General features: G+C 45.8%; 1 protein-coding gene across 2 annotated transcripts in view; it reads right to left on the bottom strand.

The window, feature by feature from the left end:
* VSTM4 (V-set and transmembrane domain containing 4) overlaps positions 1 to 20,869 on the bottom strand; it is an 89,384-nt gene that overhangs the window by 10,498 nt on the left and 58,017 nt on the right. For both annotated transcript variants that reach the window (XM_032491671.1, XM_032491670.1), the window contains one exon: positions 19,817 to 19,878. In XM_032491671.1, the coding sequence (XP_032347562.1) occupies positions 19,817 to 19,878 (62 nt within the window). The remainder of the gene's footprint in view (positions 1 to 19,816; positions 19,879 to 20,869) is intronic.

A 20,869-nucleotide genomic window follows, 5' to 3' on the forward strand; every position in this document is an offset into this window, starting at 1 on the left:
TGGGTCACGTGCCACAGTTTGCTTATCCAACAGCTGCTGAGGGACATCTGGCTCAGTTCAAGTTTTTGATGGTTATGAGGAGTTGCTATAAATAATCATTGCAGGTTTGTGTGTGATGTTTTCATGACTCTAGGATAAACACCCAGGAATGGGGTTGCTGGGTTATATGGAAAGTACGTCTAACTTCAAAAGAAACTGCCAAACTATTTGCCCAGAGTGTCTGCAGCATTGCTCCCTCTCACCAGCAATATCTGAGGTTTTACACGCTCTACATACATGACGGCACTTGGTAGTGCCAGTGTTTTTTTATTTTCGCCATTCTAGTAGGTGCTGGTGGTCCAGTAATTACCTTTTCACTGTCCTGGAGGAACTCACCAGTCCTAGCCTTGCACTCAAATACTCACTGACAGCCACTGAGCCAGATTAAATTCTCACATAGAACAACATCCCGAGAAGAACTGGGAAAGGCTTAGCACACAGACCAGTTTTCTAATACAGTGATAGAACCTTCTGGAATCTAGGTGTAGTGAAGTGAATATGCAAGTTTCAGAGTTTGAAATGCTATGTCCCCCATCCCCTCTCCCGTTCTGCCAGTGGTCAGACCTGCAACAGCAGATGACAGCCTCCAGGCTGGACCTCCCGCTTCTAACGTAAGCCCTACCTCCCCCCAGTTTTAGAGCGATGATTATGGAACGTATGTCTAAAGGGAAGGATTTACTGCATAAAGCTAACACTGGAAGAGTCAACCCCAAAGGATTTAGAAGTTGTGAACCTCTTGGGACCATGCCTTACTTCAAGCCCCTAACTGAAAATTTCTGTCTCATTTTGTAGGTGTGTTTCCAAGAGTCAAGCCAAGAGTTAGCTTTCCTCCCAGAAGAAACAGATTGAACATTCCATGCAGACTGCTGCAAAACCACACTTTTGCACAGAGATCACGGTTCGATGCAAACGTTGAATTAAGTTGCAGGAATAAAAGAACAATGCAGTTGCAGCCACTGCAAGTTCTCTGATGTCAGAAGTTCAATTGGGTAATACCATTATCGCAGCATCAGATCAATAACTAGGACATGGGATGTTTATGCTAACGTCACCTTCGAGCTTAAAAATGTGATTGCAGTTCTTCGGAGTTGCACTGTCAGGAATCTATTTACCCAAGAGAGAATTACACATTATCCATATTACCGAGGGCAGACTTCCTCTTCCCTCTTCGAGATAAGTGTTCATTCTTTATTCAACAGAGGAGCACTGGTAAAACAAACTCTCCCCTGGTAACATCCACACACTGGCCACCAGAGCCACCAGAGCCACTGAGGAGCGGGGAAGGCTTGCGCATTCCGTGAAGCTCATTCAAGTGCATTCAGTGATGGAGGGCACTCAGTGGGTACCTGTAGGTCCCAACTCAGGAAAGAAAACTCTGTCGTGGTCCTTATGTGTCCTGTAAGAACCAACAGACCTTGGAAACGAACTTGACTTGTGTTCCACAGGCCTGCCAACTGGCATATTTATTTATATTTAAACATATTACGGAAAGAAAAAGCATGTTAAATGAAATGAAAGAATCAAAACAAACAAAAGAGATATATTTTTGAGACAGAGACCTTGAACGATGGTATGAAGACACAATCTTGAAGTGACTCTAGGGGGTGGCAGAGTGTGGGGGGGTGTTGGGGATTGGTCCTTCTGAGATCAGCTCCGTGAGGTGGGGCCAGTGGCCATGCCCACTTCACAGATGAGCAAACAGGCTTTAAAGGCAGCTAAATGGCTCAAGGTCATGCAGCCATTGCTGGGTGGAGTCTGAACTCAGAATCCAGCAGTCCGGCCTGGAATCCACACCCTGCTCACAGGCAGTGCCCAGAACTTAACAAGTAGTGGTCAGAAGCAGTGACTGAAGAAGCTCTGATGTGGGTGCCTTGTCCATGGGTGAGCCAGCCAGGTGGACAGCAGTCCTTGAAATTCCAACGGGGACAAGAGTGACCTTCCAAAGACAACGGGGAAGCTTCACTGGCATAAATCTCAGGAGAGTGTGTTTCAGAAGAGGCCAGGGCTGCTCAGCGGCAGTGTGAGCTCCAGCTGGAGGGGAGTGGGGAAGGGAGAACCAGCCCTCCCTCATCAGAGGCTTGGCTTCGTGCAGTGGGGTGGGGGACCTGAGGGCACAGCCCAAGGGCTGACACGTGGGGCTGACACTGATTGGGTCACACCACAAAGGGGCGGGAATCCTGCTGGCGTCCCTTCTGGTGACCTCTTGTCTCTCTTCCCAGTCTCACCCCCAAAGGAGTCTTAGTCTCCAAGGAAGGAGCAGGTGTGCCTCTGACCAGCATGGGAGGGAGGTGCCAAAGGTGTAGTCAGGCTGTGAGTGAGGTAGCAACAGACTCTAGGGCAGAGGTGCCCACTGGACAGGGAGAAATGTGAAGCTCGGCGCTGATGGGGTGGGGCTGGAAAATCCAGGGGAATTTTCTGAGGTAACCGCCGGAGACTTGCCAGGTCTACTCTCACCATCTCCTTGGAGCTGAGGTCATTGGTCCACTGGTACCTCTGGTTCTAGCAGCATAACTGATTCCAGCATCCTCCCTCAGAGGCAGGGTGGGGACTGGAATTCAGCTGCACTCCCCAAACCGAGAAGGCAGATGAGACTGTTGACTTAGGTGCGTCTTGGCAATCTGAGCCAGGGCCCAGAGACCAGGACCCTCAGTTACTGTGCGTGGAGACAGAGATGCTCTCCGAGGCCCCCTTCCTCTGTCATTTCAGCCACCTGTGAGCCTTACAGGTGTACCTGCCCAGAGTCCTACCCCATGCCTGCCTTCCACATTGCTAATACCCAGTGACTCATGGCCGGTAACCCAGTGTTCTCTAGGACTTTGGAAGGATTAAAAAAGCTCTGGAACTCAAGAGAGAAGACTTGGCTGGAGATGAAGATTTCCAAGCCTCATCCAGGTGAGCTGGCACCTTGGGTTGGATGAAGTCATTCGGAAATCACGAGCGGAGCTATTTCACATCGAGCTCTGGAGCCTACAGAGAATTCAACGGATGCTTAGCAAAGTGCATTCCCAGAAGGAATTTGACACGAGGGAAAGTCACATGCCCCTGGCTAATGGCTCAGAGGACAGACAGAGGTGACCAGCTGTAGAAGGCTCTGATGCTCTGCGCAGACGGGCCCGAGGCTTTATGAGTCATGAGACAGATGGCTATCTCTAGATTTCACCAACATATGTTTTGGAAGCTGAAATGTGATTAGAGACAATTCTCCTGGGGAGGGTCCTGACACATGAAACTTCTCACAGTGGCACAGCGAGCTCTCCGTGATCTAATACAGTCACTCATCTTCCCTTCCCGGTGGACCATAGAGCTATGTTTTCCCAGCTGCCAGCCCAAAGTACTTTTACTGGCAATATTATTCAAGAGAATGCTTATGCTTTGAAAACGAGAGTCTTTGGTTTCCTACTTGTACACAGACGTCCATTCTGAGACTCTTCAGTCTTGAACATGCTCCATCTTCTAATCAACTGCAATCTTTAAAACACTCTTCCAGATTCATGGGATCGTGCAAGGGTCTGTCTAGTGGTACTTTAAGAGCATGGACTCTTGGAGACAGAAAGATGGCTATTTACTAGCTGTGTGACCTTGGGTAAGTTACTTAACCTCTCTGTGCCTCCGTGTCCTCATCTGTCAAGAGGGACTTATAATAGTACCCATCCCACAGAATTATTTTGAGGATTAAATGCATTAATACAAGTCATGCACTTAGAAGATTACCTGGTAGATAAACAGTAAATGCTACACAAGTACTCAGTTACTACCATGAGTATAATTTTTATCGTAGAAACGAACAAGTGTTGCTTGAACAATTGGTCCCTTTGAAATATTTAGAGCAGAGAAAAGAAGACAGTCAGAGATCATTTGGAAAAACATCATGTACCAGATGCTGCTGGATGCCATTGGACTTTGGACCAGTTCCAGAGAAATCCAGGTAATTTTTTTTCATAGTGGGAAAGATAATTGCTCTAAAAAGATAAGTCAAATCATGCCGCTCACTGCTCTACACAAAATTCCCCCAGTTTCTCTTCATACCTAAGAATAAAATCGAGTGTCCTTATCAGCATTCTGATCCTTCCTGATCTTGCCCCGGAACCCCTCTGCCCCCAGCTCGCACCACACGTCCCCCTTGCTGGCCAGGGCTCCAGCCACACTGGTCTTCTTGTGTCTCCTGGACACACCTGGCCACCACTCCCGGTGCAGGGCCCGCCTCAGGGCCTCTGCCTGGAATGTTCTTTCCCCACACGGCAGTGCTCCCTCACTTTATCAGCTCTGTGCTCCAAGGAGGCCCCCACCCCCATCAAACACAGCCCCTCCCCAGCTCCCTGCCCTGCTCGATTGCTCTGCAGAGCACGTCTCACCCCTTGATACTGAAAAGCAATGTCTCCTTGATTACCTGCTGTCTTCTCCCACTAGAATGTAATAATAGTACCTAGTGTTTACTTAGCACACCAACAACTCTGTGCAGAAAGTACTCTTTTTATCACCCTGATTTCACACATGCAGAAACCAAGGCAAAGAAATGGCAAGCTTGAGGTCCATAGCTAGCAAGCAGCAGCGCTGGGGCTACCGCTGGCCTCTAACCACACTGCTCAGCTCCATGGAAGCAGTGACTGTTAAACTTTGCCACTGCTGCACCCAGTGCTGTGCGGGGAAACTGTCAAGCGACTGGTACCCCAAGAAGAAAACTCTCATTTGTAGCCTTTGCTGATTTACATATGTAAATCCTCCCATGATGACTGATTGCAAGATGCCAAAGGGATTTGCTCTCTCTCTCTGGCAGACAGGAGTGGGCTGGAGCATGCTGCTGCTGACGACTTAGCTCCTAGGAAGATAAACGGCCCCGGTGCTACTTGGCACACAGAAGATACTCAATGCTCATATTTAAATGAATGAATGAATAAGACAAAAAATGAAAGAAAACCCACCTGGAACTCATTAAAAACTGTCCTGTGGCTATCCTTGGCCCCAGGAATGCAGGGAGGGGATGCTCTCAGAAGTCACGGGCAGAACCATGGGACTCGTTTCTCTCTCAGCCTGTCTAGGTCCCCACGAGGACAGTCTACTGAGAAGTCAGCTACCTGGGCTCTGCCACTGGGAATCACATGAAATCTGCATACGGCTCTAAACTTAATAGTTTTAAAGACAGATAGATAGATAGATAGATAGATAGATAGATAGACAGACAGACATAGACAGATCGTTAACATCCTACACTGGGGAGAGTGTGAGGAAATGCTCACTCTCATCCTTTGCTGATGGAAGAATAAAATAAGAAAACACATTTGGAAGGTAATAGGGCAGACTATCAAAATGAAAATGCAGCTATACGTTCATATCATAATCCCATTTCTAAAAACCTCTCCTAAAGAAATACCAATAAGCAAAGTTATAAGTGAAAGGATATTCACTAGAACATTGATCCAAAGAGTGAAAAATTAGAGTCGGGGACTAATTAAAGAAATGATGATGGAGGAGGCTGTAGCTCAGTGGTACAGCGCATGCACGAGAGCCTGGGTTCAACTCTCAGTACCTCCATTAAATAAATAAATAGATAAACCTAATTAACCCCCTTAAAAACCCCCACAAAAACAAAGAAAAAAGACTGAAAAAAACGATGATACTGTAACGCTTTGCAGTCATAAAAAGAATGGGGTAGATCCCTATGTACTAACGGAGAAACATGAGCCTGATCTATTGTCTGATATATTTGTTAATAATAAATCAATTTAACACGTGAACATATTGTTTAGGATTGTTTTCGGGGAACTTGGCACACAGACGTGGATTTGGCATAATTCGTAGCCATGATCTACACTGACTGTGAGTCGACCGTACATGCACTTTGGGAATACATACATATACGTGGATATAAGTTTATATATAGAGTGAAAAATATTTCAAAGAATGTGAGCCCCCTGTTAGGAGGCCCAAGGCAGAATTTTACTTTCTATTTTAACAAATGGAGATCCGCCAGCCTTATTCCTGTGCCCCACTTAGAATCACCATTACAGCTTTCATCATGAAAACCCATCCAGTCAAGTCAGGACAGAAAACACATTGAGACCAGTGGACTGGGACTTTACTGAGTGCTTCTGATGAAAGGCAGCAGAGCCAGAGTCCAGTGGGGAAGGACAGAGAATGGGGGCCAAGTGCCTGGTCAGACCCAGCTCTGCCACTTCCTGGTGGAGGAGTTTATGCTGGTACCACCTGCCTCACTGGTGAGACGGATACATTACAATACTTAGGTCAAGGTCATCCCAATGTTCGAACTGGTAAGCCCTGGGATCCTGTCTGCGTGGGGAAGTGCCATCCAAGTGAAGTGTGTGTATCATTGTAATCATCAACACCATCATCTCATCACCACCACCATCATCTCATCACCACCACCATCATCTCATCACCACCACCACCATCTCATCACCACCACCACCATCAATATCACCACCACCTTTATCACCATCATCACCCCTGTCATCTCATCATCACCATCATCTCATCACCACCACCTTTATCACCATCACCACCACTATCACCACCAGGATTATGTCACAGATATAATGTACAGGGCACAAACCAAACATTAAGACCAAGTATACAATAGCAGTAGGTATCCCAGCTCATTTGTTGAATTCACACGTAACATGGGCAATGGGCACATGTTGAATTCATGGTTTGTATTCTTCACCTTTCCCTGAACATTCTAATCATTAATTCCCAAGGCTGTGTCTTTTTCCATCACATGTGGTTGTTGGAATTTATAAATTCAGCTTTAGGAAGTTATAACAATAAACGAGAATCGAATCTGGCTTGGGAAACAAAAGCCTCGTAGTTTGTCATGAACTCAGAATTTCACTTACAGATTTTCTTCCCCATATACAGGTTTGCTGATGCTTTATTTTTCTGAGGGAGGGAGGGAGGGAGGGAGCGAAGGAGGGAGGAGGGAGGGAGGAAGGAAGAAGGAAGGAAGGAAGGCAGGAAGGAAGGAAGGGAGGGAGGGAGGGGAGGGGAAGGAAGGAAGGATAGGAAGGGAAGGAAGGAAGGGAAGGGAGGAGGGAGGAAGAGAGAGGGGAGAGAGAGGAGAGGGCGGGAGTGAGGGAGGAGGGGAGGGAGGGAGTGGAGGGAGGAGGGAGGGGAGGGAGGGAGGGAGGAGGGAGGGGGGTGAAGGAAGGAGAGAGGAGAGAGGGAAGAGAGAGGGAGGAAGCAGGGGGGAAGAGAGGAGAGAGAGGGGAGAGGGGAGAGATGGGGAATTTCTTTCTTTCCTCTTCTTCCTCCTTCCTTCCTTTCCTTTTTTTTCTTTCTTCCCAAATGGTACTTCATTTCTAGCATTCTCTATTTCAGATACAAAATGTCTTTTAACAACAACTCTAAAGTGCTCTACATTCAAAACTGAAGTTTTAAATGAAATAGGCTTTCAGAAAAAAAAAATCAACTGTGAGCACAAATGATACTGTTTCGGGAGATTACAAAACTAAAATAGTGGGAAAAGTTAAAAAAAAAAATTTCCCAGCAGTGCAATGATCCCAGCAATGAAGTGCCCAATAAAGGCAGTAAATCAGCTGAGCTGAGATGGAACACAGGCTACGGCTCTGCAGGGACATTCCCTGCAGACACACGGATGGGCCTGCCCTAGAGTGGGCCTGGGACCCGATGCAGCAGGCGGACACGTGCAACCAGGCGGGGTCACTCAGGGGGCTGGACCTAATGGACCTCTGGGCCTGCCTCCAGCCTCACCTCTCTGATACATGTTCCCCTTTGTCAGGAGGCTCCAAGGCTCATGCTCCTGTCCCCACGGCACCTTGTACACTGCCTGTCAACGCCCAATAGGTACTTGGAGGTTGGAGGAGAGGAAGATGGCAAAATCATCCAAATGAATCAGCGATGCAGGAAACAGGAGAAACACAGCCCTGAGGTGGTCAATTCTGAAGTGACCTGCCTCCTGAAAGCACAAAGCCACACTCTCTTTTGAGGACAGGGTGAGGCAGGCTCCCTCTGCATCACTTCTTGAGTCAGATTCCTGTTGTCTCCCAAAAGGAGGTTCCTAAGGAGTCCTCAAGGTGCTACCAGTCTTAAAAGACTCCTGAAAGTAACATTTTTGCTTGGCCCATTTCTAATAAAATCAGTGCCTCCACCAACCTCCAGCAGCCTCTGATGCAGCTGAGAAGCATCCAGCCTGCTCGCTGTGGGTGGACAGCGGGAGGCAGCAGAGGGACCGACCTCGGCACTAACCTCGTGGCCTGCAGGGTAATGACAGCCCTGGGTCAGGGCTAACAGTCCCTAATATGGGACGTTCCCAGTGCCACTTCTGGGAGCTCTGCTCTCGCACCCTGGATGATCACAGCCGCCCGCTCTCCCCAGACTGAAGCAAACCCATGAAAGGAAATGACTTCTGTTTTACCCACGCTCATCCCTTCCGAAGCCTCAGCGTCTATCCTTCCCTCCAGTTGACACGCATAACTCCTGTTGATAGTAACAGGATCTGCATGTGCACCAAGGGGAGCATAGAATTTTATCTCTGCAAAAATGGCACTAGCATGGTACAAGCAAACTTTTTGTTTTTTTCCCAAGGCTTTTACTTGGGGCAATATATTGTACATGCGGTTGCAGGGTTTTTTCCTTCTTTTTAATTTTAAATCGAGATTATGAACATATTTTATGCAGGTTAATATATCCTTTTCATGTAAAATTTAACTGAAACCAGTGCTAGCACATTTAATGTCAACAAGAGAAATTCTCCAGCTTATTATAAGCATCTTTCAAGAAACCTGAAATGCATGTCCTCTGGAAATAATTTTGCTGGGATTTGGGTTATTATTAAAATCCTCTCAGAGTTCGATCACTGACTGGTGTCTAATGTGCCTCAAAGCCCTTTCCTGCTACTGATCAGAGAAAAACTCTTTTCAGTCTTGGAAGTACATTCTTGAGAGTGAAAACTGAGCCAGGAGAAGAGGCTTCTTTCCTGATGCCAGGCAGACACTGAACGGGGCGGGGCAGCTCAGTCCTGAGCTGACCACTGGGTGGAAGGCGCATTCCTAAGACAGATGTCCTTCAACCTTGTCCCTCTGTCTGCCTTGAGGGCTCTGATCTTTCAGATTCCATGAGAAGAGACAGGTTCATGGTAGACTTTAAACTCAAGAGAATCCCAAGCAAGCAGGTCTTGGTCACACATTCTCTGTATGTAGAAATTCTCCACCTGTGACCTTGAGGAACCTAGGAGATCACGGGGCGGGGCTGGACCTGCTGAGATGGGGATGAGCCATTCAGGAAAGGTTTTTGGGAATGAGGGAGAGTCACACTATCCCTTAGAAGTGGATTCTCCTGTTTAATTCTCTCTTGGTTGATAAATAAGAAAACCTACCATTCTCCCAAGTGGGCTGAACTGTCTTACTAAAATGTTTAAGTACAGCGCTCTCCGGCGGTGGCCAGTGATGACTCTGTACTGTTGGCAATGACCCAACCAGAGCTGGCTACTGAGCTTGATGAATTATTCAGAGCTGCACTTCTCAAACTTTAACGTTCATCAGATGCATCTGGGATCTTATTGAACTGCAGATTCTAATTCAGTAGGTCTAGGGGGTGGGGCCTAAGCTTCCACTTTTCCAACAAAGCTCCCAGGCGATGCCCAGGCTGCTGGTCCATGGACCTCACATTGAGCAGCGAGGACTTAGAGCTCCAATCTCAGATCTCTGCCTTCAATTGTTGATTCACTCTGCACAGTCTGTAGATTCCAGGTCCCTCCTGGGGACACAGTGATGTGCAGGTTGTTGATACGTTAAAAACCAGTGCTAATCAAAATGTAAAACTTCTGGGCATCAAAAGACATAGTCAGCAGAGTGCAAAGGCAATCTACAGAATGGGTGAGAACATCTGCAAATCATATATCTAAAAGACGTAAATATCCAGAATTATATAAAGACCTTCTTCTACAAGCTCAACAAAAACAAACAATCTGATTTAACAATGGGGGAAAGACTTGAATAGGCATGATGTCTCCCAAAAAGATATACAAATGGCCAACAGGAATAGGAGAAGATGCTCAACATCACTAATCATTATGGAAATGCAAATCAAAACCACAATGAGACATCATCTCACACCTATTAGGATGGCTACTATCAAGAAAAAAAAAACAGAAAATAACAAGTGTTGACAAGGATGTAGAGAAACTGGAACCTTTGTGCACTATTTGATGGGAATGTAAAATGGTGCAGCCACTCTGGAAAAGAGTAGAGCAGTTCCTCAAAAAATTAAAAATAATGCTCAATATCACTAATTATCAGAGAAATGCAAACTACAATGAGGTATCATTGAAATGCAATGAGGTACCAGAGAAATGCAAAATCAAAACTACAATGAGGTATCACCTCACATCAGTCAGAATGGCCATCATTCAAAAATCCACAAATGGTAAATGCTGGAGAGGGTGTGGAGAAAAGGGAACCCTCCTACACTGCTGGTGGGAATGTAATTTGGTGCAGTCATTATGGAAAACAGTAAGGAGAGTTCCAAAAGACTAAAAATAAACTTACCATATGATCCATCAATCCCACTCCTGGACATATATCTGGAGGGAACTCTAATTTGAAAAGATACCTGTACCCCAGTGTTCATAGCAGCACTATTTACAATAGCCAAGACATGGAAACAACCTAAATGTCTATCGACAGATGACTGGGTAAAGAAGTTGTGGTATATATACACAATGAAATACTACTCAGTCATAAAAAAGAATAAAGTAATGCCATTTGCAGCAACATGGGTGGATCTGGAGACTGTCATTCTAAGTGAAGTAAGCCAGAAAGAGAGACAAATATCATATGAGATCACTTACACATGGAATCCCCCCACCCCAAAAAAGACAAATGAACTTCTTTACAAAACAGAAACAGACTCATAGACATAGGAAACAAACTTATGGTTACCGGTGAGGGAAGAGGGTGGGAAGGGATAAATTGGGAATTTCAGATCTGCAGATATAGCTACTGTATATAAAAAAGAGAAACAACAAGTCCTAATGTAAATCACAGGGAACTATATCAAATACCTTGTAGTAACCTATAATGAAAAAGAATATGAAAACGAATATACGTATGTACATGTATGACTGAAACATTATGCTGTACACCAGAAGTTGACACAACATTGTAACTGACTATATTGCAATTTTAAAAAATTAAAAATAGAACTACCATGTGATCCAGGGATTCCACTCATAGCTATAAATCCAAACAGAACTCAAAGCAGGGACTCAAAGAGACACATACATCCATGTTCACAGCAGCATTATTGGCAGTAGCTAACAGGAGGAAGCAGCCCAAGTGTCCACCGACAGATGAATGGATAAACCAAGTGTGGTATACACGTAAACTGAAACATTATTCAGCCCTGAAAAGGAAGGAAATTCTGACCCATGTTGCAACATGGATGGCCTATGACCACATTATGCTCAGTGAAATAAGCCAGCCACAAAAATATAAATACCATTCTAGGTACCGCCCACCCATAGGAGGTACCTAGAATGGTCAAATTTATAAAGACAAAGCAGAAGGGTGGTTTTCAGGGGCTGGGGGAGGGGAGAGTGGAGAGTTGTTATTTCATGAGTACAGAATTTCATAGGATGAAAAGATCCCTGAAGATTGCCCAGCAAGGTGAGTGTACCCAACACCGCTGAACTGTATGCTTAAAAATTGTTAAGATGGTACATTTCATGTTATGTGTATTTTAGCACAGTTAAGAACCATGCAGTTCTAGTGGAGGAGAAAGTCAAGACAGGCAGGTAAACGTGACTTCCAGGTGAGAGTGGGAAGTGCTAAGATACAGGTGAGGCCAGGGATCATCGGAGAGGCCCTGAAGTCAGATGGATGGGGAGGCGGTGGGTCTGTGAGCCAGCTGCACTGATGAGGAAGAGGAAAGGGACAAGCCCGGGCATCCTGAGAAGTGACAGACAGGCTCCGCTCACCAGCGGATCTGCAGGTGAGGAAGGAGAAGGCACCTAGATTCCGGATGGCAGGGACCTCCCCAGTGGAGCAGGAACCTGGGGAAGGTAATGAGTTCTGAGTGTGCCGTGGTAAATCCATGGTGCACATGGGGCCCCCAGGGGAGTGTATTATAAACAGTCCCAGTCTGGAACTGACTTGAAGACCCAGGTTAGGGAACCAATGGCTGCTGCACCTGTGAGAGTGTTGAGTCTCCCAGGCAATGTCTTCAAGGAGAAGAGGACCCCAGAGACGCCATCACTCTGGAGAGGCGAAGGAGGGGAAGCCAGCCTAATAGTCTGGGGAGGGGCAATGGCCAGGAGGGAAAGCAGTCGGCTAGGGTGATGACAGGGGACCCACATTCACCTCCAGGGACAAGGGCATCGGTACATCTGGGGGTCAGTGATAAAGTGTCATGAGTTGGCAATGGGTGGTCACTGACATGCAGAGGCATAACTCTGATGCCTGGCAGAAGCCAGATTTGTGGAGAAGTGGGGCTGACGGGGCCTCAGAAAGAAGGCGGTGAGTGAGCCGCATCTTGGAGATGAGCGGGAGCTCTGTGGGAGGATGAACGGGGCGGCAGGTGCAGGACAGAGCCTGTGGGGCCAACGGTAAGAGGACCTGGACCACAGAGGTCCAGGAGTGGAGCAGGAGACAGATGATGACGGCCCGCTCCCCGCAGGAAGCTGTGCTTCATTCTGGAGGTGATGGGGGAGCTACTGGAGTATTTTAAGCAGGGAAATGACATGCTTGGAGTTGTGTTTTAGCAAAATCCCCAGGTAGCAATGTGAGGGAGGGATCAGAGGGAAAGAGACAGGATACAAGAGACCCACTGGGAAACGTGGTAATTAAGCCCCTGACATTCCTGATTTTTCTGTGTCTTCAGTCTTTGACTCACAAGAGATCACTTTCTCCTTAGAGAACGGGGGTGGCCTGATTTTTCCAGCCACCGAATGCTGCATACAAGTGACTTGACTACAGAGAGAGAGGACTCAGGGTGAGGCACCGCGGGATCGTCCGTGCGGAGGTGTGACCCTGGGGCAGAAGGAACGTAGGAAAGTTTGCAGAGCCCACAGGACTGCGGCCTCTCCTCTGTTGGTTAGTTTGGGGATGCTGACTCCCCTCCCCAAGACCTCATGCTCCCCATTGCAAATTCTCCTTTAAACACCGAGGTCTTGCCTCCGTATCACAGAAGCTGTTTTCCTCCATTCGGGCTCTAAGTCAATAGATGACTTAATGCCATAGAAATAAATCAAATGCACTTCTGGCTTTCTCTGTTTCTTCTGAAATAAGGAAGCAATGACAGTTTTTCTTGGAAGTGTGTGAATTCTCTCATTGGGTTCAGGGAGCCCTTAATCACAGGGAGGAAATGGGGGTCCTCACAAGGCTTTGGAGGAGTCTTTGAGTCAGTGCCCGTCCCCCCGCCCTCAATTTGAAGGAAAACTACATATTTTGAGTTTTGTGAAGGTGCTTCCCCGCCCCCTAAGGATGAAGAACCACTGATACATTGAAGCAATGACTCGCTGTCAATGTTTAAGGTTGTTGGACCAACAGATCATGCTGTCAATCAGAGAGAGCCTCAGTGATAACGCAGGGCCCTAAGATCTGATGAGCCAACTTTGAGAGCAGCTTGTTGTGTTTGGCTGTTTTGTTAAAACAGCAGAGAGCTGTTTTGATACCTTGATAATAAAGAGTCTGAAATGCCTTTCTCACCTCTTTTTTTATCTTGAATTCTCATCTTTTTTTTTTTTTAATCCTTCCAACCTCTGTTAGTATCTGGTATATTTCTTGCAAAATGCCACGTTATCTTGGAAACATAAGAAAAGGTTCCCGCTTGTTAATGCTCTGAGGATGAAAAACACAAGGACCCAGGCTTGTCAGTTCTGCCTGGAGTCTGGACGGTCTGCTGGGATTCTGCACATGCAGCTGAGACGAGCGAGCCTGCAAAGCACCTAGCAGCAGGGCCAGCACACAGTAGGCGCTCAATAAATGGAGGGTCTGCTTTCTTGCCAATGAGTCAGAGGAGGCAGCGGGCAGGTGGTTTTCTTGGGGTGAGCATGTGTCAACCTTACTTTGGAAAGAGGGGCTGGGGGGCTGGAGGGCTCTGACCGCTCCAAGAAGTCCTGTTTTACGGATTTTGAGGCAAAATGCAACAGTTACAGAATTAAACACCCAAACCCGTACCAGGCCCCAAAGAAAAGATGTCTTCAAATTATTTTCTAAATTATCCACCAAGATCTGTGTGAGTCGACAAGTAGCTATTGACTTTAGTTTCAGCCGCCATCAAGACTCATTGATCTGAGAGATTAAATATTGACCAAATGAGACTGAGGTCAATGCCGATCTCCTGGGAAAATAAATCTTAATATTAACCAAAACCTGCCGACGCTAGGCCTGGCATTTTTAACTCCAAACTGCTAGTCAGACAGAAGTCCCTTCAAAGTCAGCTCTTTTCTTTCTGGTGTACTGTTATGGGGGCAAACGGGTCTCCAAATTGACTCGTTTCTGGAAAATCTGGTATAAAAAAAAGTTTAAGTCTTTTCATATCTTAACTGATCTAAGGACATTTGGCATTTAAGAACTGTCACGGGGGCTATTTCCTTAAAAGAAAGAAGCCTTTTTGAAATGCACATAACTGGCCCGACTTACTTTCTGTGACAATTAATAATTTCCTATGTTGATTCTCCATCCAGAGAAGCAGGAACAAAGAGCTCAAACGGACACACACCCAAACAGCAACAAAAGTTTGTGATTAGGACCAGTTATTTTTGAAAATGCGGTTGAATCCACTCTGTTCCTAAGTGGCCCCCAACTGCATAAAGCTGCATTCTGTACCCACTAGATGTACAACTGATTTTTGTTCAGTGGGTTAATGAAAGGTGGGGCCCGCCTAGCTGTGGACTAGGGCAAGTTGTCCATTCAAGGCTGATGGCACTGCCCTACCCCCTGGGGGCAGCAGCACGGGAAACGCAATGCTCCCCGCTGTGGGCTGTCGGGACTCACTCTTCTTAAACAGAGTGTGTGTGTGTCCTCACGTGCAAATGTGGGGATGGGAGGGACTTAGTGTGACAATTAAATATAATGACATGCAAAAAGTGCTTTTTCTTCTAAACCCCTGGGATATATAATTGGAACTTCAAAAGATCTGTTTCTGTTGTTACCAGGGGTGAGAGACTGGATTAGAAACATGAAGCCCTAAGAAACTTGGAGAGAATGTGAGGTGGGGGAAATTTACAAAGCATAATCATTCTTGAGTTTGTTGATAAAGATCAGGACTGAGAAGAAAAGATATGGAAAAGATACCCACATGCACACACAGAGGTGCAGTGATACCCCAGCTCAGGGAGACTGAGCTCAGACTCTCTATCTGGGGAGACTGACTCTCACCCACAGGATGCAGGATGCTCCAAGGCAAGTTGAGAGTTTTAGCCTTTATGTTCAACTGAGTTTCCCAAAGCCCACAGAATGACCAGAGAGCTACCAAAATCAGCAAAAATTCCGCTGCTGCAGTTGAAGACAAGACACAGGTGTAGTCAGTAGAGCAGAACGGATGAGGGATTTTTGATGATACGAACCAGACGAAATCACACTGTACGAAAAGCCCTTCGGAACCCACAGTTCACTGCAGACAAAAGGAGGCTCTCTTTGGGAAAACAAAGGACCCATCCTCTCCAGGAGAATGGTGGGAAATCTGGGCACACAATAGCCTTGGGGCAAGGCCGAGCCCTCAAGAGGGTGTCAGAACCACACACAGAGATCCAGGCTCCACTCTGAGGCAAGGTTTCAAATAAGCTGGTTAAACTCTTACATTTGGATCCAGAAGGACACAGGTTCAAGTCCTGACTACAGCCCACAAGCTGCATGACCTTGGGTAAGTCGTCCACCATCACCTTACTGACTCTGAGTCTCCCTGGGGCCCGCTATAAAAGCAGAATGACATAACTTGCTCCACAAAGCTGGTGTGCAAAATCGACAACACATCCCCGCCCTGCTCGACACTGGTCTGGTGGGGAGAACACGGCAGGGACCAGAGCAGACAACCTCCCTGCCTTCTCGGACCTTGCATTCTGACAGAAGAGAGACACAATTAGTAGGTAAATATAAAAGTATGGTGGGTGGTGCTTTGCACAGGGTTTCAGGAAGGCTTCTCCTTGGGGGGATGTTGGAATAGAGACCCCGGGGCTGAGTGATAAGCCCCAGGCATACCCTGGGGAGGACGGTCCAGGCAGAGCAGACAGCAGACACAAAGGCCCGACCAGAACTTGCTTCAGGACCAGCAAGGAGGCCAGAATAGTCGGAAGGGAATGAGGAAGGGGGACAGTGATAAAAATGATGTCGAAGAGGCAACAGAGGCTAGACCACGACAGGGCTGTGCTGTCCAAGATGGTAAGCCACTGGCCAAATGTGGCTATTAAGCACTGAAATGTGGTTCTGAAATGAGATGTGCAGTACGTGTAACATACACACAGGATTTTGAAGACACAGTCCAACAATAAGCATGAAAAATATGTCATTAATAATTTTTATACTGGTTATACAGTTCAGTGCTAATATTTTGATATATTGGGCTGAGTAAGCGATATAATTAAAACTGGTTGCACCTGTTCCTTTTTACTTCTTTAACGTGGCTCCTGGAAAATTTAAGTGACACATACGGCTTACATGATACGAGGCATCAGAGGCCATAAAAGGATTTCGTCGTTTACGTCGAGCAATGTGGGAAGTACACAGAAATGCACATCAAGTGCTTAGCATGTTTCCCAGAACAGAGTGGAGAACGTTTACGAAACTAGAATTCCATTCATAGACAAACTGCCCAAATGTAAAGGGAAATATATTTGGCGGGAGGACACTAGATTCAAAAAAAGTTATCACGAAACGAATAAAAGTTAAGTTTAAATAATTATTTAGCACGTAGTAATGAAGTTTAATGAAATTACCAAGTAATGACTATTGAAATATGAAACATAAAATTAAATAACAAAGAATGTGACAAAAAAAGAGTGACAGCCAAAATTGGATCCATTCCTGAATTCCAAACGGATCAGAAAAAACAGACCAAAAAAAAAAAAAAAAAAGAGAAACCATATAAGTATCTCATTTCAGCCCTCCTGCTTCTAAGCTCATTTCCATGATGCCAATGAGATTAAGTATTTTTCATGAGCTGACTGGCTATTTGTATAGCTTCATTTGTGAAGCACAAATTTAAGGCTTCTGCCTATTTTTTTGGAGAGTTGTCTTTTTCTTTTATTTTTTAACTGATTTGTAGGTGTTCACAAATTCTAGGTCAGAGTCCTCTGTCAGGTCTCTGCATGACAGAGATGTTCTCCGGATGGGTGGTTTCCCTTTTCGTTTTTGAACAAGTATCTTGAAGCAGAACAGACATTCTAAATTTCAATGGAGTCCAAAGTTTTCCAACTTTTCCCTCATGGCTGGTCCATTATGTATCTTGTTTGAAAAATCTTTGCTCACCCGGATGAGGGGCAGATATGCTATTTTTAGGAAGCTTTCTTTTTGCTTTTCCTACTAAGTGGATGGACTTTCTCTAATTAATTGTTGTATGTGTGGAGTACCGGCTACGGGTCATCGTTTTTCATGTGAATATCCAACAGACCCATCACCATGTACTGAAAAGATCACCCCCTCTTCCCTGCACTGCAGTGTCACTTTTGTCATAAAATCAAGTGACAGTGCATACGTAGAGACGTCTGAGGCTCTTTATTCTGCTTCTTTGGTTTATTTGTCTGTTCTTGCTCATATCATGACTTAATGTTTGGCTTAATTAGTGCAGTTTTAATGTAAAGCTCATGACTTGGCAGAGAAATTCTCCACTTTGTTCTTTTCCTTCAAGATTGTCTTGGCCCTTTGCAGGACGTAGACATTTTAGAACAGGCTTGCCCGTTTCTCTACCTCTCCTTCTTTCTCCCTTTCTCTCCCCGCCCCCGCCAAAGACACAGCTGCTGAACAAAATTAGCCACAAATTAAATAACAGTATGACTAGAAACTTAAAAAAATGAAATATCCATGCATCCCCACTGATACAAAGAAATTAGTGAGTAAATCAGTGAGGGAAGGGGTCCAGCTCTTCCTTATAGAAGAATTTCAAGTAGTAAGTGTAGATGGATTGAGGAAAACAGAAAATCACCATCAGTTCCCCATTGTAATAACTACTACAGGCAAAATCCACCACAAAACGTTAAAATGAGCAGACGAGAGTTCAAGGAAAAACAGGATATTTGTATAGGCTTGATGTGTCTCCCCTAAAATACGTATGAATTACTGCAGTGGTTTTCATATATGTCCATGAAGTCTTAACTCTCCTCCCCTTGAGTGCCACCTGGATTTAGTGACTGGCTTCTAACAAATTGAATATGAAAAGGAAAAAATAGTAACTTTATATTGAAGAAGGCCAGCAGACACCAGCTTACTCAGGTGGCCAAGATGCACACTACGAGACACGTGGACAGCACGTCCCCTCCACATGACACAATGAGAAAGGAGGATCTCGTCTGTGTTGTTCTTCCCCTAAGTCCGTAACCTCATTTCTAATCATCAGAAACACCTCAGAGCAGCCCAAATCCAGGGATGTTCTAAAAACGAACTAGCTGCTCCTCTTTCAAAGTGTCAGGGCCACAGAAGACAGACAGTGGCAGTGGCACAGATTGGAGGAGGCTAAGGAGACATGACAACTCAATGCAATGTAATGTCCTGGATTGGCTCCTGGACCAGAAAAAGAACATCCATGGAAATACTGCTGCAATCTGGTCAAAGTCTGGAGTGCAGTTACCGGTTAGGTACTGATGGTGATTTCTCAGTTTTGACAAATACACCGTGGCTGTATAAGATGGCAACGTCAGGAGAAGCTGGGCAAATTGTAGACAGGAACTCCGTAGCATCTTTATAACGCTTCCATGCATGTAAACTTAGCTGACAATAAAGAAGTATATTTCCTGGAAAGCTCTTCAGTAGACTCTTCAGAGAGGTTATTTGGCAAATTTATACAACTGGTCCACTTTCTATTTTACCCATTCTTGAGTGTGCTTTTCTCCTTCTTTTCAAAAAGAAGCATTGATAACAAAAAGTAATTCCATTTGAATTTTTACAAAGCTACTCTGGAGAAGATGTGGTATATGTGTGTGTGTGTATATATATATACACACGTTAGAATACTACTCTGCCATAAAAAAGAATAAAATAATACCATTTACAGCAACATGGATGGACTAGAGATGATCATACTAAGTTAAGTCAGTCAGACAGAGTTTAAACACAAATATCATATGATACCATTTATATGTGGAATCTAAAATATGACACAAATGAACTTATTTACAAATCAGAAATAGATTCACAGACGTAGAAAACAAACTATGGTTATCAAAGGGGGAAGAGGTGGGCAGAGGGATAAATTAGAAGTTTGGAATTAACATATACACACTGCTTTATATAAAATAAACAACAGGGACCTGCTGTATCGCACAGGGAGCTACATTCAATATCTTTAATAACCCACGATGGAAAAGAATCGGAAAAAGAATATATATATTCTGTATATATTTAAAATCACTTTGCTGTACACCTGAAACTAACACAACATTGCAAATCAACCATACTTCCAAAAAGAAAAAGAAAGCCACTCTGGGAACTAGGTACAGAAAAGCTGGCTCAAAAGCTGACCCAAGAAGAGAGAGCAGCTCTGTTGGGGACAAAGCGTCAAGAACCTGGAGCGTGTTTTGAGTGAATAAAGGCCCTCCTGGGACCTCAGTGTGTTCAAGGCTCGAAAGGACAGCACGCAGCTTGTGGTCACTCACCAGGGTGACTTTCCTCTGTGGCTTCAGCAGCTTCGGTTTGTGGAACGTGGCGGCGATGGGAGCTGTGGAAGCATGTCAAGGGTTGAGTCTGCAACTCCTGCCAGGACTCTTAAAGCCCACGTACCCTGAGCAGCGTGGACACAGAGACCCGGGGGCCCCTTCCCGCCCTCGTGGGAGAGCTCGAGTTTCTGACCTAAGTATCAGCCAGTCTGGTGCCCCTTGGGGAAGGGTGGTCCGTTCCCAGCCTTGGGACCCCGCAACAAGGTCAACAAAACAACTGCATGAAACACCACCAGCTACAAAGAGGTCAGGTGTGCAGGTGAGAACCAGAGGCACTTGGTGAAGGCTGAGGCTGGGACCTTCCCTAGGGCTTCATCCTAACTGCACACTAACACTGACAGCAGTGACCTCTGACCCTCACAGCAGCCTGGTGAGGTCATCAGGGAGGGTCTTACTGTCCCCATTAGACAGAGGAGGAAACTGAGGCTCTTCCCCCAACGCCATGCAGATAACAAGTATTTAGATGATCTGGGACTTGAACTCAAAGCCAGGCTCCACCACGTGGCTCTCTGAGTGTCATTTCCTTCTTTCTTAAGGGAGGGCACTGTCTACTCTGACGGAATGAGACAATACAGCAGGAGCCTACCTGGCCCAGAGCAGCGGCTCTCCGCTGCCTTCCCTCCCCAGACCCACACGTGTCATGCCTCCTGGAACACCCATGCCTCCCAGCCCCTTCTGCCCACCCAGTCTCAACACCACTGCCTTTCATCAAAGGGCTCGAAGCGTCCCTAGGAGACACGCGTGAAGTCCCAATTGAGGGACAGAACGTATCTTGCCTTGTTATTAAGCTGTTCACCTGGGCAATCCTTGTATTCCTAACTCCGTATCAAATTCTTTGACCTATGAACTTCTCTTAAATTGGCCACAGTTATTTGAGGAAGCGTTTTAGTCCTCAACTCTGGAAACGCCCATCTGCCTTACTTGTGCCACTCTAAGTCATAACTGGAGTCAAGGGCTAACCTTCATTTTATCCCCAGGCCAAACCCAAAGTAA

This window comes from Camelus ferus, chromosome 11, assembly GCF_009834535.1.
Source record: "Camelus ferus isolate YT-003-E chromosome 11, BCGSAC_Cfer_1.0, whole genome shotgun sequence".
NCBI classification, from domain to species: domain Eukaryota; kingdom Metazoa; phylum Chordata; class Mammalia; order Artiodactyla; family Camelidae; genus Camelus; species Camelus ferus.